Consider the following 25734-nt stretch of genomic DNA (forward strand, 5'->3'; position numbering starts at 1 on the left):
TTGTAGTTGTAACCATCTCAGCTCTGTATCAAAGAAAAATTTGGTCTTATTTGCACTTTGAATATTCATTCAGTAGAACTGAAATGACATTCATTACAAGATGATTAGTAAAAACATTTCAAATACACCTGCAGAATATTTTTTCTAGTCATGTATTTCGCCATTGAGGATTTCTTAAAAATAGTGTGTAAAAATCTCGTCTCGTCTCGTTCTCGTTAACTCAATCTCGAGTTCCGTCTCGTCTCGTGAGATACCCGTCTCGTCACACCCCTAACAATTATTTATGGTTTTGTTCACAATTACATTGCATGAAAGCTAGTTTTAAACAAACCAAAATTTGGAGGCAAATTAGCTCCTACTGATTTATCTGGATAAAATCCGCAGCCATTACCCATACTGGTGTATTTATGGTGTATAAACATTTATTAAATGTTTATTGCTATATATAAAAAAAAAAAAAAAAACACGGGAGTTTTAAACCATATTCAGACATGTCCCAAAATATGGTAAAGGTGTTGCCAAAAAACAAACAAAAAAAGCTTATAAAAAGGTAATAAAAACATCATGCATGATGATGACCTGAATAATTTTCTGAGAATATAGATAATCCTTTGAAAAAGAACAAAAATTTGACGTCAGTTTAACTTTTTCCTGTCGGTAGAAGAAAATTACTATTAATTAAACCTTTTAACATATACTTGTAACATATGACAATTTGATTTGCTCTGATTTTTTTTTTAAGCTGACCCTTACACTACCCTCAACTGTACAAGGCTGTTGCAGTAAGGTGTACAATTACGAAATCACTCCATGTTTCAACTTGTATTTCATTGGTTGAGTAGTTTTCCTAAAATAACATCAGACTGCATAACCGTGCTAAAAATAGAAGAGGGTAAATACAAATTATTGGTTTTTCAACTACAGGTTCAATGGACTGAGGTCTCTAGGTCATATGTAACTTTACTTTTTTTTGGGTCATGGGAACCTGAAATTATCTCTTTTTCTGCATTTTTAAAATAACATTCTGCAGGTGAAGAAACATTTTTCTGTGGTTAAGCAACAGAAAGCCATTAAAAATATCAATATAGTTTTATTGTAACATCTAAAAGTGGGTGGTACAGTCCTCTTTTTGACACTCGATTTACATTACTATGAAAATTGCAAAGTTTTATAGTAAGATAGATGTCATGCACTCCATAAATGGAGACCATTACATCCAGTTCAGAGCATCAGCAATATTGTCCTCTTGATCTTCTAAAAGTCCAGAAAAGTCAGTTCTACACAGTGTTAGCGTTCACTTTTTCTTTCTTTTCCCTTTATTTGTTGAAACGGAGTCATCTCCGTTTTGGCTCTGCTCTCGGACCCATTCTCTCTGCAGCTGCTCTAACAGCTCTTTTGTCAGTAGTCCATCCCGCAACAACCTTGAGCTCAGTGAAGAATCCGTCGGCCTGAGCTCTTTTCTTTGATTATGAGCCTTTAGCGCCCGTCCCCTCCTCAGTGGCAGCGTGTTTGAATCAAAAGTCTTACGGAGGCTGTGGTTTCTGCAGCGGCGGACTGATTCTCTGTGGCACGGATAAGCCGCGTGATGTTACGCACACCAACCTGGATGATTCCGTCCAGTTCTTTTTGAATCTCACGGATGAGGTTAGCATCTGGGAACATGTCCATGAAGCGATAGCTGCAAGAGGGAAGCAGTCCAAGAGGATTCAAATTATAGATGACATGATCGGAAAAGGGATACTTTTATTTATTGCTCTTTGATTTAATACTAGAATTTGAATATATACAGATGGTTTGTGTTCATCTTTAGGGGGAAAAAAAAAAATACCTGAGCCAAAGGTAAAGATCTAGCACATCATGGACAGCCTCAAGGTGAACCAGGTCCTTGATGTTTTTGGGAGGGGCCAGGGGCCAATTCATATGTCGACACACCCAGTCGAATGTCAGAGGCTCGTCTCTGCTGAACTGTCTGGCAAACTACAGAAATCAGATTTTACAGCGTTTATTAGACTAAGGTAATGTTAATTTATAAATATACTATTATACCATTAATATTATACAGTGTTGCTATAGTTAACTAAAACTACAACTATTAAATATAATTTACAGTAATTGAAATAAAGCTGAAATAAAATATAAATATTAGATTAAAAACTTGAGAAATATTGCTGTGGCAACTAACTGAAATAAGTTTAAGTACTAAATTGACTAAAACTGAAATAAAAATGAAGGCTATATAGAAATAAAGGGGTAACATTTTGCAATAAGGTTCCATTTGTTAACACTGCATAATTAACTATTTATTAGTTATTTGATGTTAACTTCAACATTTACTAATACATTATTAAAATCTAAAGTCGTATCAGTTAATATTTAATGGATCTGAGCTAACATGAAAGTATTTTTATTAACTAACGTAAACAAAGATGAATAAATATTTTTTGAACCTCATTGTAAAGTGTTACAAAAAGAACTGACATAAGCACTAAAATTAATAAGATAATAAAAAATAAATACCACAATAGTACATAAATAATACCTAAATAATGCTGCTACTACATTACTATACTACTGCTATTACTATTGTTAATTTCTGAAACTTTGACACATTTTATTAGTATTTGCACTTGAAAATGTTAGAAATAAACTGCTATACAAATATTGTTCATTGTTATTTTCATATTAGCTACTGCTATAATATAGAACTAATAACTTATAGAATCTTACTGTAAAGTGTTACCACCTTATTAGATCATCTACATTTTTATACACTTTAACCAAATGTGAAATTACTTGTAATACAGCGGAAATATCATAATTAAATCATAACTAAAATAATTATAACTAAATCAAATGACTAAATATTCAAGGACAAATAGCTACATTTTATATTAATCCTCTGTAATCCGTTTTCCACTGTCAATTATTGAGGTTTCAAGTTCTGTAAGGTGGTTCGCTCAGATTATTACGCTCACCTTGAGAAAGGATGTACAAACGAAGGGCTGCTTCTTATTGATGGGGGCCGTGCAGAACACGTAACGGGAGCGCAGATTCAGCGGGATATGCTGAATCATATCCGCCAAGAATTTGAAGTCATCGATGTTGCAGACAAAGTAAAGTCCATCTACTTGTGCGAGACTCACAAATATATCCTGTCCAGAGGAGCAGAATGGAAACAGAGTGTTTTAAATGATGATGATTACTAGTCAGTAAAATTATTATGCAAGAACATTGAATATTTAGACCTACAATGAGGTTTGAGAGAGTCGCATGAGGAAGATGGTAGGCAAACATCTCTATCTGCTCCGCTGTGGGGTGTAATCCTGCCATCTAAGATGAAAAATAAACAAATGATAAAACCTTTTTCCAAACAAAATATATCGTTTACTTTTATGATAGACAAAACTAGCCTTACCGCAATGGGGTCAACAGGCTTCCCCAAGATTTCCTTTAAAACAGTCAAGTCGTCCCTTAACATAGTCGTGACCTCACCCTCTTTATACACAGAGCTGAAGCGTCCCGCTCGACCAGCAATCTGCAGCGCCTGTGACGTGGAAATAGTGTCCAGCTCCTTCTCCCCCTTCTCATTCACACTGGGTTTTACCAGAGAGTTAAAGATGATTCTCCTAATACTCCTAAAGGAAGTACAGAACCATTATTTTCTTTTAGTCAAAAAGTTTGAGAAAAAAAGATAAGGTTACTGGTATGACGTTACTCACAAGTTCAAACCCATTCCAATTGCATCCGTGGCAACAAGGATTTTGCAAGGGTCGTCTGGATCATTAAACTTTTTGGCTTGAGCCAACTTGGTGCCTGTTGACCAATCAAAATTTTAGCTAGTTTCCAGATAAAATGAAACACCAATTATTGTGAAATTATTGTGATGTAATGACAGGACGGCATTATGATATTAACTCTTTCATTGATGGAAATTTATGTAATTTATGAGACAACGCTTCCCAGCCACTGACAAAATTTTCTGGCTTTCCATGTTTTCAGCATTATACTGTAAGAGGTGCTATTACACAACTTCTGAAAGAGTAGAGAATCTCTGGATCAAAACACAGGCAAAAAGGAGCAGAAACAAGCGATAAAAGCATTGCTAATGCACATTGTAGTAGCACAACTGAAAAACACGCTTTTTGTTCAAAATGTTGCTTTTTTAATTAAACTTACCCACATTCAAGTAAGAAAGCATGAAGCTAGAATAAAACTTTGTTTAAAAGTAGAAGCTCTGTTCTTACAACAAAACATTCTGGGGGCCATGAAAGTTTTGTGAAAATTATCAAAAATGCTGGTGCTGGCTGGCAGTAAAAAAATAATAATAATAATATAATAATAAACTAAAACCAGATTGTAAATGTATCATGTGGACCTTACCAGGGGGCAAGCTGCCATAAATGACGGCACACTCCAGGCCACGGATTTCTATCTGTCGGCTGATTGAGTAGATGTCATTTTTGCTGAAGCACACAATGCAGTCGCCAGGCTTCAGGTTATCTAATGATTCCACTGCATGATTTGAGATTGAAAAGGGGGTCAGCCTCTTATAATTGTGTACCTTAAAGACAACAACAAAAAAAGAGCATTTATGTCAAATCACACTAATGGGCTCAATATCTCACACCATTAGGCAAACATTTAAATATTTTTAACTTCAAGACAAATAGACAAAATTAAGCATCAACAGAATATTACACAGGCAAAATAAATATTAACTTGTATTTACTTTGCATTAACTAAGCAGTCAGTAGTCTTTCCAACAATACTGTATCTCCCAGACTCACCTCAACCTCTTCACCAGTGGTGAACATAAGTTCAGTGACAAATTCAACTGCTGCAGCTTCTCCACACACATGGATCTCCTCAGCACACAAACCTATTCAGAAAGAGAAACTTCAGATTTAACATACCTCATTCAACACATTTATATGGAACTATTTGACCACCCAGGTGAAAATTAGCATAGTCTGTGAGTTTAATATTTGTAAAGTAGCAGGCATTTAAAGTTGAAACTAAAGATTAATGAGTAGGCACAATCCAACTGAGAAAATAAAGAGATAAATAGGCTACAATGGGGTTCAAAAGTCTAAAACAAGACCACGAATGAAAATGCTTCTAATTTGCATTGTTTACTCATTTAATACATTCATTTTCATTGCAAATTATATTATCAATATATAGTGATTTGGGTGAAAAGAACCAATTTTTTTTGATGAATTTCAGTATTTCTTGGTCAAGGTCATGAATTTGCATAAATATAATTAGTGACTTAGAATATAATACATTTATTTATTTTTTCATAATCAAGTTAAAAAAAAAAAAAATCCAAAAACTTGTTTTCCATGCTTACAAACATCCCAAATGATTAATATGCTCCCAGACTTTTGAGACTCCACTGTATGTGTAAATAAATAGTGTTTCTGCTGATTTGCCAATGTCAACTCACCAAGAAGAGCTCTGGTCCAAGCCCACCCTCTGGAGGGATCTTTAATCATTTGAATCTCATCAATGACAGCCACTTCATCTAAACAAAACATTCAAACAATAATATGTTTTATTTATACAGTAAATTTTCAAAAGCTTAAGTTAGCTTTACAATCAATGTATGATTAATGAAGAGTCTAGTTACACAAAAAAATAATATATTTATATTTAATATTTATTTGATATTTTGATATTTGTATATTTGATTGCTTAAAGAGGCTACATGTAATAACTTTCATATATTAATCACTTTTTTTTATTGTCAATGTGTGAACAGCTTGTATCGAAACTTAAAAAAAAAACGAGACCTTCCCAATTTTTACGTGAAGGACTCGGGACGTTTTTGTTGGGAAAATCAAAAGATGTGACGTTTACGTGCATTCCCAAGAGCCTCTCTTCCTATGACACATGAAACAAATACTTACAATGTTCAGGATATAATGCCAAAAGAGCCATTCTGTACTGTAATGTCTATGTGTCATGCAAAAAAAGGGATTAGTTCAAACTAAAGTCTTACATAGCCAGATCCATATAGTCTATAGTCTCAGATACTTTATAATCAAACTATCATAACTGTGTAATTTTAATTACCTCATCTATCAACATGATGCCGGTGAATTGCAGAGCTGGTAGAAAAACATCCACATCGCTATGATCAGATGCTTTCTTAACTGCTGCTTTCTCACTGTGGTCATTTTTGTTGTGTTTATTTTGTTATTGAGATGAAAGCACAGCACATATTAACATTCTTTTAAACGTAGCTCTCAGCAGCATGGGTGGTGTCTGGATTTTCGTTTACAGTATATCGCTGCAAAGGTATTTCACACTTCTTTTAACTTCTAAGCAAAGAATGAAAAAGAATTTTGTTGTGAGTGTATCAGGGCCTTAAATCACATTCAGTCTCTTGTATGTTATGTCCGCACAAGTGCAAGCACAAGCAAGTTGCTGGCTGTAGTTCACTTAATGGCCACCGTTGTTACTAATAACAAGGGTTTTTGAATTCTACATATTAACCCTTTAAAGGGTTAGTTCAACCAAAAATGAAAATTCTGTCATTAATTACTCACACTCACGTCGTTACACACCTGTAAGACCTTCGGAAAATCTTCGGAACACAAATGAAGATATTTTTGATAGCTTTACGAATCATTTGTTTCAAATCAGTGGTTCAGAGCGCCAAAAAACATGATTTCAGTAAACGAGGCTTCGTTACGTCATAAGCGTTTTGAAACTTCAATAGTTCACGTGACTTTGGCAGTTTGATATACACTCCGAACCACTGATTCAAAACAAATGATTCGTAAGGCTTCGAAGCTTCATGAAGCAGTGTTTTGAAATCACCCATCACTAGATATTGTTAAAGGTCCCGTTTTTCGTGTTTTTTTGAAGCTTTGATTGTGTTTATAGTGTGCAATATAACACGTGTTCATGTTTCGCGTGTAAAAAAACACAGTATTTTTCACATAATTTACTTATCTGTATACCGCTGTTTCCACTGTCATAAAAACGGGCTGATGACTTCCTTGTTCTATGAAGTCCCTCCTTCAGAAATACGTAACGAGTTCTGATTGTGCCAGCGGTGCCTGTGTTGTGATTCGGCAGCAGTTTAGCGCTCCTTGCCCGGAAAGGTCACACCTCTTACCATAACGTGGAGATGCACGCGCTCAGTGTTATTGTAAACATGTCTTTAATTTTACCCTATCAATTTGAGCCGGAATCAGACCCGGTGATTGGACTGAGGGATGAAAATAACAGCGTTTCGACGACATGGCGACAAACACACTCTACAAACGCAACTCTTGTGTATTCCTGTGGGCGGAGGTTAGTCAAAAAACTGTTTTAGTGACGTCATTAAAGAAGGAAGTAGAGGGATGTAGTCCAAACCGGCCGTTCGATGTAGGCGACTTCTGTTAAATAAAATATCTCGTTTGGCATTGAACTTTGAGCTTTAAAATTTTACAGATTTCATTTATACTCTAACAACAACATTACACACTAACTAAAGTTTGAAACATGGGATCACGAAGAACGGGACCTTTAAATAAAGTCGATATTTTGTTATTTTTGGCGCACAAAAAGTATTCTCGTCACTTTATAATATTAAAGTTGAACCACTGTGGTAACATGGAACTGTTTTAAATATGTTTTTAGTAGCTTTCTGGGCATTGAAAAGTGTTATTGCTGGCGATGCAAGCCTTACTGAGCCATCTGATTTTATCAAAAATATCTTAATTTGTGTTCCGAATATGAACGAAAGTCTTGCGGGTGTGGAACGACATGAAGGTGAGTTTGCATTTTTGGGTGAACTAACCCTTTAAGATTACTATTAACACTCAACAAGTATTCTTACATTCAAATTATCATGTTCTCCATACTTACATGGAGTTGTGACGCTGCACATCTCTATTGTAGAGGCAATGTGGCCAGACGGTCTTCCTTCTGGATCAACAAATATTCTCTCTTCTCCTGTCACCAGATCACATGGCACTCCCTAATGGGAAACCATACATAGTGGCTCTAACATTCACAACTAATGTGTAATTGCATTAAAAAGTCTAAAGAATGAAACTCACTGCATCATTACTCTTCTCATAGATTTCATGGGCCAGTAGCTTTAGTGGTCCACAGTAAACTCCAGACTTGGCTGCAAGGTATCTCTGGATAGCATGATAGGTCTTACCACTGTTGGTGGGTCCTGCATGAAAAACAATCTTTCTTTGAATAGCTCTGGCCTCGGGATACCTGTAACACACATTTACAATGTTCAAAAGTCTGCATTGGTAAAAATACTATTGCACTATGAATGTTTCACGGTAGTGCGTCAGAAAGCTTTAGCAAGTGCAGATGAGAAAAATCAGTGGATGAAACTCTCATTACCAGTTTGCTGGGACCCGTAAGTCACTGATCTTGCGTAAATCGTCTATACAATCCAACATGGGAAAAATCTGTTTGGCATGTCTCATAAAGTAAGGGAAAATGTCATCTATGTGTCCTGAAATGAGGGAAAGGAAGATTATGTAGATGGGTTTTCTTACACTGTTAAAAAAATAATCACAATTTTAACAGTAAAAGACTGTAAAAAAATGATATAGTATACACCTGTTGATTGGTTAACAGTCAGTTTACTAGCTATATACAATGAGAAACATGAATAAATCTTGTTTTATTTAAATTTTACAGTAAAATATGGTTAATTTTCTTAGGTACATTAGGGTTTTATGTAACATCTTATGTTGTTAAATGAATGTTTATTGTGTTATTTTAGTGTTGTGTGTTACTATGAAGGTGTTTTGTATTTGTAGGACACTGTGTGCACCTCCATTTTATATAACTTGGGTAAAGTTGGTTTTATATTCGCACATTCGGACATCCGTATTCAATAGCTTTGTTAATCACACTACATTGGACATTCAGTGGACATTCACAAGTAAAAATGCCATTAAAACAATACTTGCCTATTTTGATCGACTGTGAAAAATGTTGTAAGTTGACAGTCGTTGGTTGTCAATATCATGTCGCTGCTTAAAATTCGCAAACATTAATTTATTGCACATTTATTGGAAAGTCTGAATTTATCAGAAGTCCGAATGTGCGAATATAAAACCAACTTTACCCAAGTTTTTATATATACCTCAGCTTGTGGAAAAGCTACTTTTGATGAACTTAAGATTCATCATGTAGCTTTTTCAGTGTTTTTGCTAGTTGTTAATGCACAAAACAGATTTTAGTACTTCAGTAGGTTGGTATATTAACATTATAAAAAGATTTTGTAATGATACTGTAAATGTTAAGTTCAATACATAAAACCTAAATTGATGCTACCATATATTTTAAGGTAAAGTTCTGGCAAACCACAGCTGCTGTTTTTTATTTTTACTATAAATTTCACAGATTTTTTTGTTTTGTTTTACAGTGTATGAATATTGTAAACTCAATGTCTGAAGTAAATACTCACCAGCTCCACAGCAGATGTCATTAAGAATGATGTGCAAGTCAGCATTTATTGAGTTCATTTCCAGCACATATTTCCTAAAACTGACAAACGCTTGATGAAAGAGACGAGCTGTTGAAGAAGAAACAGTGATTCTTTGATGATGCAACAAAACACAATAGTATCCTTGACATACTGCTATGTGTATAGTTTTTAGATGGGCACAGTGTGACCCACCGTGGTTGACCAATGTTAATTAAGTAAGATCATGTAATAATAATCATGATGGGTCCATGATTCTTACCATCAAGTCCTTGGTCAGCAGCCAATTTTTGCATCTCTTTCCTTTTGTAGAATCTATTCAGTACTTTGAGAATTTCACCTGTTAAAAAAGGTAGATAAACAAAGATCAAATTGTATTTCTGTTGCAACAGTTCACCAAAAATGTCCATTACTTTAAGTGAGTCATCTATAAAAACACCAGTCCAGAACATAGTGGCTTCTCACTAGATATGTAACCAGTTAATGCGATTATATAATATACTAATAACATAACATACCTTTGTCCAGCGGTTGCGTTAGCTCAGCGCCGATTGCCCCATCCCAGGCTTCATCACTTTTGACAGTGAGCGGTACAAACAGTGATGTGTCCAGGGGTTTCGATGAGCTGTCTGAAGATGAATGTCTCCTGGAGAATTTTTCAGACGTCCTTCTTGTTGGAAGCAGTGAAGTGTTGTTTGCTGCTGCAGCAGTAGTTGAGAAGCTTGTGCTAGCACATACCCGGTATCGGATGTGGCAACGCGACAACAAGTAAATACAGCGATTTACTGACATTTTTAGCTTCCGTTAATCAAGTGCAGCTGGCTGAACAGAATAATAAAAACTGACAGTAGCACAATTCATTTTATAAACTTAGTGTTGATAACTTCATTTTAGCTACAGCAACAGTCCCAGAAACTATGATGACAAGGAGGTCAAGTTCCTCTGTGACAACGTGCAGAAGGACCCAAGAATTTGTGGTGCCCGAAGTAATGCCTGTTTTTTTTCTCAACATTTATTAAAGTGTAAAAAATAAACATTGGACACATTTAAAGGAAATGGATCATCATGTATATTATAGACTACAATATCATGAGAATATGTTCGCTATGATGTACAATCTTGAAGGATAATCATTTTTGGAATGTGGCAAAATTTACGGGGAATTACAGTAGGCGTACTACAAATAAGGACTGGTGTGGTGACTTCCGCAGTGCAACCAAAACGGAGTCGTTATAATGTTTCTTTCTTACCGCTCACAACAGCAATAAAATAACTGATGTCAACATGGTAGCAAAAACCGAGCACTTGCAGTCCTTTAGTATGTTATGTGATGATGACGTGATCCTTTTCTCAAGGGGGAAAAGGTCCCAAATAGGGTGTTCAAAGTTATTGTGACCAATTCATTCATAAATCATTCAGATCGATTTGTAAACCGATTCAAACTTTACTAAGTTTTGCAATATGGACGCTACACAATACCATTGATCTAGTCGATTAAATGTTTTACAGCAGAGCATAACCGGGAAAATAGATTCACTTTTGTAATTTCCATTGGAATTTATTGGAATGGATTTGACGTAACACACTCAGTCGAACGGCTTACGTATGCAATTTCCCGCCAAATCCGTCCCGATAGCTTAAAAAAATAAATAAAAATAAACCCTATATGCTGTATATATATGATCAAAGTTTATTTCGGAAAAGACATGGTTTGGAAAATGGATGTTTTTAACGCTTCCTTAACATTTTTAATAATAATAATAATAAAAAAGATAAATATAGCTTTAAGTATAAACTGGCATTTTTATTTGACATAATGGCAGATAAACAAACTATGGCTGGATATGTACAATTTTCAAGAGGTACAAATGACTCAGTTGCCATAACACAACTATTTCATTTGTTCTTCAAATCATTGTTATCATTGGGGCACTCAATAGTTTTATACACAGACATTTCCATTTGTAATGTAGTGTGAATTTTAAAATCAAAGCAGTAGGAAAAAAAAAAAAAAAATGTTTTAAGAGTGAAATCAAAAACAGTTTTGAAATTAGGTCCAAATAAACACATTTACTCCACAAACCACATAAAATATGCAAAAGTACATTTGCAACAGTGAAAAATTGTCAACATCCTTTTGTTAGAAAGCCTTAAAGCAGGATGACATGCAAAAGATACAACAAAACAATCCCGTCATTTCTCTGGGGTGTCTAACAATTTAGACAATATGAAATGTAATTGCAGCAGAGATGATATTTAGCAGTTAATAGCGATGAATCATCCCAGAAAGCTCTTAAGGAAGTTCAAGTGACCCTCTTTTACTACCAAGCCAGTGTGTTCAAAACTGGGCTAACAAGTTGAATATATGTGCCCAATATAATTACACAAACTGCCCTGGTTTTACAAAGCTTCTAGTCCAAAGCCTCTTTAAATATTTTATATATAGACATATACTTTTTTATTTTTATTTCAAGGAATACTTAAGAAACAAACTAACAAAAAAGAGAAGACGCTAAATAAGTTAAACAGAAATGTTTAAGTGGATTGCAAATACAGTGTGGCCTGGGTGCCATTCCATTTACTGACCTTTTTTTAAATGACCCCATAGCCTTTATTAACGGTTACTATGAACTCAGATTCACCAGCTAGCATGCATGAGATGAGGAAGCTCTTTAAAATGTGTTTTAGGTCTATATGTTTCTGCTCTATTATTTGGAACAGAGGATACCAGTGAGTGCACTTTTAAAAACATTTCTTCATCTAGGGAGGCGTGCAACCTTGAAGATGTGCTATATGACTGATGACCATTTCCAGTGCTTTCTAAAAAGTGTCCTTGTATTCTAACAGATTGCTTGCTGTGGACAGCAGGGAGGGCAGAGCCAATTCAGGCAGAGTTTATCACCATAAGCTGTGAGGGGTGACCATGTGAGCAGCGATCTGCATGTATGTTCAGTGAAGTTGTTCTCCTCTCCTGCGACTGGTCACTGAGAGGTATGCGTGTCCCTGGCTGGATGTTCTCCAAACCCCACTCACATTTCCGGCTGCTCAGCAGAGAGACTCGGCCGAGGCTCAGGTGATTCGTAGCGCTGATGGAAGTTCCGTTTCCGCAGTTTCTCTGGTGCCTTCCTCCACAAAACTATTTCCTACAAAAAAGGACAAATATTTAAGTCATACTGTTTATTTATTTTATTAATTTATCTTGCATGACAAATGATACACTGAAAGTAAAATATTTATATAACAAGCATTGTTACTTGCGACAATCAAAAGGAACATAATAATTATTTATAACTGTACATTTTATAACAAATGCATTTTCATACACACTGTACCTGCTGTTTGAAGTATCTCCTATCTTCTTCATCCACAAGCACCAAGTTTAAAAAGTACCTCACGGAGAACTTCTTGTTTACATCTCTCATTGTGGGTGTAAGGTCATAACCAGCTAGGAAAAGGCGAATGGGAATGGATTCACCTGGAAATAAATTGTCAGCCCAGTAGGGGAACAAAAATCAGTTTAGGGATAATGAATATGGCAATATCAACAGCATAACCATCTTCAATACAACCAGCCCCACAATATCAATTGCTCTAAATACTTATAGCACATCAAATTAAGTGTGAGCAGTCTTTTTCAGAAACACTTTGGGCTTTACAAATGGAAGTGTCCATACCAGGGCTCCAGACTAACATTTGAAAGCAGTGGCACTGATGCCACTAAGTTCTACAGATGGTGGCACCAGCACCTGATTTGCAGTTACTAATAACATGTAATATTATTAGTAACTGCACTTATTAATGCAAAACTATAGTAATATGATGATTTTATAGGGAAAATGTAAATGTTTTACACTGACTGACAACTTCAGTGATTATAAAGGGAGCACTCTTTAGTTGCTTTGTGTAATTCAGTCACAATTTGAAGAAGTTTTTGTTTTTCATGAGACTTGATGACTTTTCCATTTATTAGAGAGTGGGAATGGCTAATAAACCAATAAGTGCTCCTCTACTGCCATCTACTGGTTATAGTGGTCATTTCATGTCTTTTTTTTTTATGAAAGTTTGTTTCACACAAAGTGTTACTTTTCCTTCATCTTTTAACTTTTAGTTTTACATATCACATTAAAAATAACATAAAAATTAAAGCTTTGAAGTGTAGGAAAAAGTGTGAAACACTTTAAAACGTCAACCATTTCTGTGACCATGGTTACAGTTAACATTACTACATTAAAGGTGCTAAAGAGGATGTTTTGTTTTATACATTTTGGCAATATTACTTGAAACTGTCTTTACTAACTGATAAAAGACTATTTATTAGGTCCACTGAAAGGAATAATATTAATATACATCATCTGTGCACGAGGTAGGGCCTTAAAAACATCGGCCAATCATTTACGCGATTGGCCCTCTGGCTTGTCAATCACTGCCGTGACGTTCCTTGTGAGAGACGTGCGCGGATTGGCCCTCTGGCTTGTCAATCACTGCCATGACGTTCCTTGTGAGAGACGAGCGCGGCTGCGCGCTCCAGTAACTTTCCACACTCCACAGACGCTGCATGCAATGTTTTTGTCAGGAGACAGGAGTAACAACTGCAGATTATGAGTTACCTGCGGTGAGTCCGACATAATGAATCCACTAACACGACACAGCGAATGCCGGTGGTAAACACTCGTGTTCCAATACGAGTGTTTACGAGTTTTGGGAGGCGTTCCTTTGAAATGAGCTGTGAAGGAGGGGGGCTGTTCTTACGCATGCGCTCATTTCAAAAACTCAGTAACAGTCTTTGGTTTCTCAGTCAACGAAAAGATCCTCTTTAGCACCTTTAAACCCATAGTGAATGTTGGTCATTTTTTTGTGGAGTGTAGAGCCTTATGTAACTTGTTTTTTCATGGCTATATACAGTGCATCCGGAACGTATTCACAGCGCTTCATTTTTTTTTCCACATTTTATGTTATGTTACAGCCTTATTCCAAAAGGGATTAAATTAATTATTTTCCTCAAAATTCTACAAACATTTGCGCATAATGACAGTGTGAAAGAAGTTTGTTTGAAATCTTTGCAAATTTATAAAAAAAAAAAAAAAAAAAAATTAAATAAAGTTCATAAAGTGTGAAAAGGTTTTATCAAATTGCAAGGGTGTTTGCAGTGGGCTGTTTAGATTAATCTCGCGTCATAAAAGCATTCAACTATGTACTTGCACCTCTTCTTTGTCAGCATTTGAGCGTGCGGTTAAAAACTAGCCTAGAGCGCCATCTGCTGTTAAAAACTAACCTCAGAATTGATTCAAGAGAGAATTGCGATGCATTCAGAAAATCTCAGAATCGATCCACAAATCGGGATTAATCGATATATTGTCCCAGTAACAGTATCGCATGATTGAGATCAGTGCTCGAGAGCCTGTTTTGAGTTCATGCTGCGTTGCCAAGTAGGGCTCGCTGCAGGACCTCCAATCCTGCCCACATCCAAGTGTGACATCAGAAGTCACGCCTGTGCCCATCACCTCGTGACTCCCCACTAAACCACTTAACCAGAAATCCCGCCCTGCAGGTAATTTCATTGGTTACAGTGACGGGTGGGTTTAGGGATCATTGTTGGGTGTAGGCAAATCAGTACTATGATTGACATGACCAATAAAATCTTAAGAATCGGTTGCAAGGCAGCACTGGCCTGGCTTCTGACATCACACTTGGATATGGGCCGGGTTGGATGTCCACCGCAGGCTGCAGCGAGACGCTTCTCCTGCGTTGTGCTATTTGTTATTGTCCGAGCTGATAAACGATCCGGCAAGGTGGTGGTCGCACCAGTGCGACCTCTAACAAAATTAGGAGCCTGTAGCCCTTTATACATATAATTTATAAATCAAAGTAAACTGTAGCATCCAGATTTTATTAATATTTTTAATTAGTTTTTATTCTTATAATTTCAATTTCTGAATTTTAGTACATCAATTTAAACTAAATGAAAATGAGAAATATTTCCTTGGCAACTAGCAGAAATGTTTTTAATTTATATTTTAAGATACCATTTAACATTTATTTAAAATAACAATTGTTATAGTTTTAGTTGGCTATAATAACCCTGCAATGAACTGAATGTGACAATTTATGCATGGTTAAATTAATGGTTAACAGAAATTTGTTCTGCGTGTTTCGTGATTGAGGCCTTTTTTAAAAGACTCATTTACACTCATAACATAAATGGATACAGAAAATGATGTGAAGCAGCTGCTCACCCTTGACTGGTGCTCCATCCATAATCTCATATTTGGCCACAGTCTCTGTCTCAGTAGTTGTGCTCGGCCCTAGAGAGGCATGTCACATGACGCACTTCATAATAAATAAATAAAATGCAAATGAAACTGGACTACAGTAAATGTTCTTTAATTATTAATAACTTTGGTTTTTGTGAATCATAATTTATATTCTTTCAAAAGAATAATTCATGAATCCTATACATGTATAAAATTGAACATAAAAGGAGATCTTACCAATTCCTGTCATTTCTTTCTTGATCAACTGAAGCTCCATGTGTTGGATTTTAATTCGTACAAGTAAGAAGTAGATTTTACCCACAATTACGTCTTTGAGGTGATACCTGAAGGCAAGAAGACTTTGGTTAGCTCAAGATCAGTTAGACTGATAAGTTTCAGCCACTGAATCCATCCATACATACTTAGAATTACTCAGCAGCTCAGAAACTAGGATTAAATCAATGGCAAAGTTAAGTGCACTTACTTGGACTTATTGTATTCAAACTCTATATGCAGGCAGTCTTCAATGCCCACTTCCATTTTGATAGAGTTGTTGACGTCAGGGTAGGTGGCCAGCTGATGGACAATGAGGTCATACTCCTTTACCAAATCAGACAGCCTCCTCACAATTGTAACTTTAAGGAAATACCTGGAGAAACATTAAAAGGACATTGAAGATAAAGATTAAATTAATGTCAGGGCAATTTTAAAAAGATAAGCAGCAGTCATAAGAGAAGTATTGGCATTTTTAACATCTCAGCATTTGGCCAAACCTACTCATAATGCTGACAAACAAAAAAATCCTTCCACAAAGTGTTCACTAACCTCAGTCGCACATTTGCTCCGACATAGGACTCGTATGGCTTTTCCACCTGCATGAACTCAAAGTCATAGCTGCGGTTCTGTGTCAACTCCCCAGGCAGAGCGAGCTCCTTCACAAGGTTTACAAACTCATGAGTATTGCTTTTATCACTGAAGAGCTCTGCATGAGGGGGGGGAAAAAAATACAAGCTCTTATGTAGTGGCTGGACAAAAAAAAAAAACTTTTTGTGCTTTTTGTGTGCATTTCAAGCAACAATCTTGTGATTTTTGAGACATTAGAATCACTAATAATACCTAAAAATTAAGAAATAAAATAACTAGGGCACCATAACAGATTGCCTCCTACACAGAAAATGTGTAGAGCAGTCAAGCTCCCTTTCCATGTGACAACCACATGCTCTCCTAAGCTCTCAGCATACTAGAACAGCCATACTGAAGCCAGTTTACTGCATGAATGCCTTGAGAAAGAGAATAACTTAATGCGTTGTGTTAACTTACCGATTTGTCCAACAAACTCAATGCGAATTCCCTGATGTTCAAGCCTTTTGCCCGTTTGTTTCACATTGATATTTACCTTGACAGAAGACAACACGTGTTAGTTTTCTTTCAAAATAAGAGACGTGAAGAAATTACTCACAGTCACACAGGCGATGTTTACTCACTCACCTTTCCTGAAACTGATTCTCCATCATAAAACAGATAATGCTTCTCCAATTTCCCATCCTCAGTTTTCAGCTCTGCTGTTTTTCTGCTTTCAGCATCGTTCAGAATGACATCAATTTCACACACAGGACCAAAAAGACCTCCAAGGAAACTCTGAAAGAGTGACAATCTCATTTTATTTTTTCAATTCACCCTTATCCAGTTAGTGACAGATCTATTTTTCTGTATTGTGACAGAAATCCAAGTAAAACAAATTACTCAATTTATAATTATTGTTTTTTTTTTTTAATGGAATATTTCATTTTCATAAATAAAAAATATGCATCTTACATTCCCAAATCAGGATTTTAAACTGTATTTTGACATGTTTGACCAATTTTTGCTAACAGGTTGCAAAAAAAGTATCCATTTCAGGCATTTGTACCCTATTTGTGTGAAGTGTCTGATGTGAAAGGAAAAAACCTGCTCATCAGCAGTAGTATGATAAGAAACAGTCAAATTATCATCTTTCACATGAAAAATTTGACAGCTGGTGGACCTAACACTTTTTTAATTGGGTGAAGACATCATAATCTTAAAGCATAGCCATTTTACACATCAATTCAAAATTGGCTTGTCGTTTAAATCTGTTTTAATACAAATATGATTACATCGATAGAAAAGCAACACTCCCAATACATGGAAATGCTGACTCAGTGCGAAACATTTAACTGTCATGTGAATTGCATTGCTCAATATCCATGTGGAGTCAGGAGGCTGTAGAAACTTTTAACAGCGTGTATGAAACTGAAAACTTATAAACGGCTTAATTTTAGTGAAAACCAAAATGAACTCGGTATCTAGTTTGAATTCAACCTTCAGCTTCACAGCTGTTTTTAAAGGTCCTGCAGGATTTGCGTTGGTGTAAGTTTCTTAAACAAGACCAACACGTACAGATTCTCCATGAGAACCAATTTGTAAGGACACAAGAGTCTATTTGTTGTGTTTTATCAGTGATTAATCGCTTACTGATAATGACCAGCCTCCCCACCCAATACTCACGACTTCCATGGCCTACTTTAGGCTGCATAAACTGCAAACGTGTTTGCCAGGACTGGGGGCTTTTAATCCAGAGGGAATAAGGCAAGTGTGCACTGAGTTCAAGAATTTTACCCACTAAATGCAGTCTGATTTAACGCTCACCATTTCAGCTCCGTAGCCTTAGCTTGAACACAATCCTCCTCAGTACAACTTCCGTTGCTTCCCTGTTCCTCTGAGCTAAAAGGAATGGGATCGACAGGAACACACAGCGAGTGAGCGCTGAAACATTAAGAAAATGCGCCTATTGAATTTCAAAATAAAAGTTTTTTTTTTTTTTAAATTAAGTTAAGATTTTTTGCTTATATATATTTTTTTTGTCATGCTATATTAATTTACGTTTATAATTAATTTAATTTTATCCTCTAATTAGTATTTGTGTAATAGCTGTTGAGTAAGCAAATAATAAAACCAGACTAGCATGCATTCAAACAAGAATCAACTGTAAAATGAAGGTAGATTTTAAATATAAAATGGAGTATTTTTCCTATATTATTATTATTATTATTATTATTATTATTTAATGTAAAATACTTTGTACATTTAGTTAGATATTTATTGTTAGAATATTTAAAATGTTAGAACTGGTTTTAAAATACCAAAATCAGGGTTTTAAAATATCTTTTGACATGTCACACATTCTGGTAATAGGTTGCAAAAATGGCAAACTTTATATAAAATGGAGAAGAAAAAAAAAAAAAAAAACAGGTTTATTTTTTAAGGGTTTGAGGGATTATTTGTACCCTATTTGTGTCAAGTGTCTGGTGGGATTATTTGAATTACAATTAATTATAATTTCTGCTGGCCAAAACAATTATTTGACAATTTGTATGCCACCTTTGTGCTATTTCATGAATTGTTTCATTTTTTTTTTTTTTAACTGTTTAAATTGTAACTGAATAGACTGTTCAGTATAAACAGACTGTTGAATGGGAGGTAGCCTTGTGGCAATGCTCTGTCACAAATGTTTAAGGTATATTTGTTTGTCACAGAAAAAAAACAAAAAAGAATTTGTCTATACAGAAAAAAAACCTACTCTGAGAAACCTATTTTCTCAGACTATGTTGCAAAGTAATATTTAAAAACATGATTTTCTTTCTTCTATATAAGTTATATTAACTTCAATGAAATATATAAGAATTGTAATAATTTTATTGCAATCCAAAAATTGAAAATGAGTAAGTGAGATTTGAACTTTCCTGCGAAGCTGAAGCGGATGAAACGTTGCACAACACAGACTTGGCCTACTGATATCAGGCCATCTATTCAAATTCAGTCATGGTCAGAGGTGAACAAAAGGCCAGCACTTGCAGAACTTTTTGGCTCAAATTGGAAACTGTGGAGATATTGATTTCTTTTTGAGAGAGTGGCTACCGCTTTTTTGATGAAGTCTCATATTAAGTCACATCTGGAGTTTGCTAGAAGCCATGTGAAGATTAATTTTCTGAAATGGCATTTTAAAAGTCAAGCCTTGAATTAATCAAATTGAAAATCTCACATACACATTCTCAATACGGCATTTCTGATAAAAAACTATATTCAATGTGGGTGTAAATGCTTTTTTTTTGTAGTAAATTAATCCAATTTGGTGACATCAATGTTCTTGAAAAACTATTATTTAGTGCTGAACCAAAAGAGAGAAAAATATTTCAATGTGTTGAACTGGAGGTGTAACACGAACAAATGTGGGGGTGTAAATTGTTTCTGAAGGCAGTGTGTGTCATCTTAACCGCATCGCATGCTTTTGAATTTGCACATTTGCACCTTTTGCATTGTTTCATTTTCTCTTTGTTTCCATCTTTTTTAATGCTGCTCTAAATACAGAATTATTATAAACTGTATGTCTGTACACTTGACATTGAGAAACAGGTCATGAGATGCGAGTCCGGAAACGCACAAGATATAGTCAACCAAAGTGTGATAATAGGCTTCTGGTAAAACAGGAAGCCTGAATGGCTGACCTCATCTCATATCTAGAGCATTTGTCGAATACAGTTTATTACTTTCTTTACAGGTTTGAGGTGTTCAAAATAAGAGACAAATGCACATAGTAAAGTTGTTGTTTTTTAATATATAAGTTGTTTTTTGAAATGTTCAAAATATTATACAAATAAAATAATGCCAAAAAGTTGTTTACAAAATGTACTCCTTGCTACCAAAACATTTTATTTAATTTTGTAATATTTCCATTTTCCATCCGAATTAATTAAAAATATATTTTAATAGTTTATTCAGATCATATGTCATACTCTGGACTTTAAGAGTAGATAAAATAATAATATAAAAGTTTCAAAGATGAAGAGGAAATAAAATAGATCCTTACAATGCAAACTGGAATGCTATAGATTTTTGCACAGCATGTAACAGTTTATGAATATATATTAATTAGATCTGCGACCAAAAAAGCAGCATCCCGTATGTTTCACATTGTACAAGAGGAGACAGAAAAAGCACATGAGATGTACAGTAATGCAGCCCTTTACACCGACTCTATTTTCTGAGGTTGGACATAATCTGAGTAATCAACTTCAGCTCCACTGGACTCCATCCAAGTCGATGCTTCCTCTTCATTCTTGTTGACTTCCTGCTCTGGATCGTCTCTCAACAACTGCCGATCCATGTTGAGAAAAGGGGCGAAGATGTCTGAGTTACCTGAACCCTCTCCTGACTGCTCCTCAGTCTCAGGAGTGGCTTCCTCTATGCTAACTGGGACTCTGTTGAAAACAAAAGCACAAAGTCATTCAAGAGTGCTCCAACATCCTCTCAGCCCTTCCTGTAATTTTGTTGAGAACATAAGGAGCCAGTTTCTTAAAGAAGACCTATTATGCTTTTTTACATTTTCAGCTTTCTTTAGTGTGTAATGTTGCTGTTTGAGCATAAAAACAAAATGTCTGCAAAGTGCAAGTCTACTCCAAAGGGAGTTATTCTCTATATCAGTAAAAGCACTGTTTCTGAACTCCCCGAAACGTTTATCCGTTTGACGTACATCCAAATGAAATGGCTTCTTCTCAAACAAGAAAAAACGTACAGCGTGACTTAATTCTGTTGATCGGGAATTGTTTGGATGGTTGTGGTTTGCTATTGCTGTGATCTCATGTGAGCGACAGTTTGTCCCGCCCTCGCGCCAGTAAACACATCATCAGAGAAGAGATGTTGTTGCAAGAGGGAGTTACAGTCAAACCAAAAATTATTCAAACACTAGATATAATTTTTTTATTTGTTTTACTAGTGGGTGCAAGACACTATGATTCATTTATGTAAGTGAGGATAGCAAAATAAAGTAAACTGTGCCATATTATACCCAAAAATTCTTCATATAGTGGACTACCAGTAAAACTGATAAAAATTTGGGACCAAAAATGATTCAGACACTTTGACCTGACCATGTTTTGCTTAAGTGTTATCTGACATAATTAAGATTAATTATTTTCTGACACAGTTTAACTCTGAGATCTTGTCACATTTTATTACCATAAACTATAGTGAAGAAACTGTAATAATGAATGAAATTGAATACATTTTTGGTTTGACTGTATTTTGATTTTTAGTCTCAAAGTGACTTCTTTTTCTAGTAAGTATGAGTAAGGAAGATATTGTGAACTATAACAATTAAACCTAACAGTGAGTGAATAACAGGAACATTAATTTACTAAAAAATTATGCTATATTTTTTCAACATTCTAGTTATCTCATTGATCTGTAATATATTACGGTTTCTGTGAAAAATTGTAAGGAGATACAGCTTCCGTGACGTCAGTATGATTGATGCGTGGAAGGAAGTGATTCAGCATGATAAGTGCTGAGTAGAAAAAGATACAATCTAAGGACAAATTTGATCTAAGTAATTCAATAAAAAAAAACATTGATGTTACATTGATAACAATAAGACCATATTAGCATATTAATTGGCAGAATCAGAAGACACAAAAACATTTGAGTGCCTTATCCGGTTATATAACACACAACCATTGTAGCATAATGAGCACTAAAAATGTGCATTGACATCGACCAAACCTAACAGAAAACATCTCTAAACACTTATGAATATATATTTCCGTGAAAAGACACAGTCTAAACTACTTTAAGCAGAAATAATCTGCACTGCCAGGAAAACGATAACAGAGATTTGAATCATGTGGTAAAGCTTCACATTCAAAGTTTTACAATATATGAGTAACTCTGGAAATGCCCCTGACGTTGAACAACTTCAGCATATTTTGGTGAAAATGTTTCTTTCATTTCTTATCCCCATTTTCTATATGATACATCATATCTGAGGAAGCGGTCAGTACTTCCTGTAGGTATAAAAATGTCTCTCATAACACTTCGTTTTACAGATCCCTTTGTTTAAATGCTTTATATTAAAACATTGCTGGTTGTTACTTCAGCATCCTTATAAGGTCCCTGAAAGGCTAACTGTAAAAACTTCAGCTTCCTCTTGCAGATAGTATTGAAATGATTAATGGATGATTAAGATGTAACATGACTCCAGTGGTCCCATTATTAATCATGATTATTGGTTGTGGAAATGCTATTTTACATAATGTTTCCAAGAAAATATCCTGGGATTCAGATATGACAGGAGGGATAGTGGCAATATGATTTACCGAAAACACAACAAACTTAATGTAATCAATTGAAACAGTGTCTGCGTCTCAATGCGCATACTATCCATTCTAAATAGTATGATGACATTGGTAATATTCCATACTATTTTGGGCGGATAGGGTGGATAGTATGCACATTGGGAAGCAGGGAGTTTCTACAGTTTTTAGAACTGTTATGCATCCTGTTACAATACAATACTTTCCCTAAACTTTTTAGTTTTCATTAATCTAGACATAAATAGCCTAAATAAAGGCAAAGAAGTAACGAAACAGAAGTAAATAAACAGGAAACTTACATGTGTCTTGCAGCAGAAGGTGGAAGGCGAGCGCTTTGCCCTAAAAGTGGCACCACGGGCCCCTTATGTGTGACACAGTTTGCGTTCTTATCATCCGGCTTGCATGTCACATACATATACCTGCCTGTGGTTGGGGCTCCTGTGTTCAGAGATAATACAGAAATTAACACCAGATTATTAATATATTTTAACCAGATTATTAAAATATTTTATTATGAATTTTGTCATCAATTTGTGAGCACAAATTGTATTTAATTATTAAATAGATGTTGTGTTTTGTTATTTTGTATTCAAGTATTTTGTTTTTATGTATTATCTTACGTATATTATTATTAGTATGATCATGAAGGCTATATATATATATATATATATATATATATATAAATAGCCTTTATGATAATAATAATAATAATAATAATAATAATAAAAAAAAAAAAATATATATATATATATATATATATATATATTGATATATATATATATATATATATATATATATATATATATTGTATATTAATATATATTGTATAATATATATATTGTATAATGAATTCCACCGAAGAATATTGCATAATATGGCACTATTTCTCTATAAATTTCTTATCCAGCGGCGTTGTTCTTTTCAGTGAATCAACCAACTTGCTCGTTCAATGTAGCCCACTATCCGAACGAGTGATTCTAATGAGCCGGTTCTTTTTCAGTTGGCACATTTCCTAATATAAAAGACCTACGCAGAAACAGCGGAACGTAAAATACCAGTAGCAGCTTAATTGTGTAAGAGCTGGATGTAGCCTTTAGATATTTTTCAGTACAACGACGGATGATTTGACAGTCAACAAGTCAATGCAGCCCACTATCCGAACGAGTGATTCTAATGAGCCGGTTCTTTTTAGTGAATCAAAACCACATCGCGACCAGTGTCTGTTCTGTTGAAATCTGAAATGGGTTTCATTGGTTTTCTTTGGCAACAGGCTGCAGTATATGCAACAGATTGCTTTTTACAAATATTTCTTACTAAAAGATTCACTGATAGAACCGTTAAGGAAACAGAATCGTTAACGGGAATCGGAATCGAAGAATAAGTAAATTCATTTCTATAGGTCTACTTATTTAAAAGATTTTATTAGGCTAACGTTACTAGGCATTTTAACGGCAGTATGAGCAAAGTCAGTATTAGCATGAAAACTATTTACTTATAGTGAATTCAATTAAATTAAACAAGTCTTTTTTTTCTTTTTTTTTTAATTGGCACATTTCCTAATGTAAAAGACCTACGCAGAAACAGCGGAACGTAAAATACCATTAGCAGCTTAATTGTGTAAGAGCTGGATGTAGCCTTTAGATATTTTTCAGTACAACGACGGATGATTTGACAGTCAACAAGTTAGTATTTGTTTATTAGCCTATTATTGTTTATAACAATATCTTGTGAACTTGTTATGAAGATACGCAGTTTTTAAAACTCAGTATATCATCTACTTCAAAATCTGATTTTAGCATACTTAAATAATAAACTTACCTAGTCCACTCTGCCCAAAAAGGCATATTATTGCCAGTGCCAAAGTTATTATGTGGTAAAATCCCATCCTATTGTTTCTGTAAAGCAGAAGATGCGAAAGAAAATGTCTTCAAATGAACTTCAGACGAAAACTTCTCGCAGTTCAATAGTAGTCTATGTAAAAGACCCTGCCCCTGTGTGCGTCATTATTTCCTGAAATCAGCCCACAGCAACTCGGTTTGGCAACGTTTCCCAATCTTAACTATTACTAATACACAAACCGAATTAAACCGTCGTTTTAAATATACACAATAGGAATGGCAAAACAAGTCAGATTAAAACTAAACAAAAATATGAAAGCCAGTTCCAATGAGAGAACTACAATAAACTCTCTGTTTTTGATTTACAGCCAGAAAAACTATTTTAGAGTTTAGGCTAGCCATCTTGACAATTACAATTCATTTTTTAAAGTTTGTCCAAGTCCAAGTGATATCAGGGCATGTTCCTTTGACAGTTGCCAAACATTTGAGGTCCTATATCTGTGTTCAGCAAAAGTGGGACATCAGCTGAAGTGAGAAAAAATACAATTCATGATTTAATTTAAAGCTGCTATTAATTAAACACTTAAATAAAACTGTGGTACTGTCACACTTTTGCTACTCTTTGTTCGTATGTCGCATTGTGACATGTCTGGGATGTTGAGCAATATTAACTCACAGACTGTGATTAATGAAGGTTAAATTCTGCAAAATCACCCTCTAAACTGATGGCTTATTTCCAACTAAGAACTAACTTTTCTATGGAAACGGGTCGGTGAAGTCATTCCCAGTAGATTATTTAAAATATCATGAATGTTAAATTATACAATACTAATAACACACAATGACAGCATTAAAAATAAAAAAAAAAGTAAAAAAATAAAAATAAAAAAAAAAGTAGAGTGACTGTGCATGCAGACATGTTTTGTAATGTGTTTTTACTCATAATGTGTATTGCTATCCACATGGTGATAAATGAACCACTAAGAACTGCTATCTAACAAAAAATTATTTTGTTATTT

General features: G+C 34.9%; 3 protein-coding genes across 3 annotated transcripts; all 3 read right to left on the reverse strand.

Annotated features, from left to right (window-relative positions):
- Window positions 1–1070: 1070 nt before the first annotated feature.
- Window positions 1071–10446, reverse strand: supv3l1 (SUV3-like helicase). The gene is given in 16 exon segments (XM_048204756.1): window positions 1071–1513; window positions 1516–1678; window positions 1829–1977; window positions 2976–3152; window positions 3250–3330; window positions 3416–3635; window positions 3720–3813; window positions 4381–4561; window positions 4788–4879; window positions 5450–5527; window positions 7867–7978; window positions 8061–8229; window positions 8365–8479; window positions 9443–9550; window positions 9723–9800; window positions 9979–10446. Coding segments are annotated over 16 exon segments (2310 nt in total). The 5' UTR covers window positions 10253–10446; the 3' UTR covers window positions 1071–1294.
- A 797-nt stretch (window positions 10447–11243) lies between these two features.
- Window positions 11244–18536, reverse strand: vps26a (VPS26, retromer complex component A). The gene is made up of 9 exons (XM_048204758.1): window positions 18379–18536; window positions 17200–17349; window positions 17032–17107; window positions 16537–16693; window positions 16196–16360; window positions 15949–16055; window positions 15694–15762; window positions 12793–12935; window positions 11244–12603 (listed from the first exon to the last, which is right to left on the reverse strand). Exons 1-9 carry the CDS (start codon window positions 18379–18381, stop codon window positions 12490–12492), a joined length of 984 nt encoding a protein of 327 aa, XP_048060715.1. The 5' UTR covers window positions 18382–18536; the 3' UTR covers window positions 11244–12489.
- A 1788-nt stretch (window positions 18537–20324) lies between these two features.
- srgn (serglycin) lies at window positions 20325–24968 on the reverse strand. Its single transcript, XM_048204761.1, has 3 exons — window positions 24696–24968; window positions 23177–23315; window positions 20325–20987 (listed from the first exon to the last, which is right to left on the reverse strand). The coding sequence occupies exons 1-3, from the start codon at window positions 24760–24762 to the stop codon at window positions 20753–20755; spliced, it is 441 nt and encodes a 146-aa protein (XP_048060718.1). The 5' UTR covers window positions 24763–24968; the 3' UTR covers window positions 20325–20752.
- Window positions 24969–25734: the final 766 nt, after the last annotated feature.

This window comes from Megalobrama amblycephala, linkage group LG10, assembly GCF_018812025.1.
Source record: "Megalobrama amblycephala isolate DHTTF-2021 linkage group LG10, ASM1881202v1, whole genome shotgun sequence".
Lineage (NCBI taxonomy): Eukaryota > Metazoa > Chordata > Actinopteri > Cypriniformes > Xenocyprididae > Megalobrama > Megalobrama amblycephala.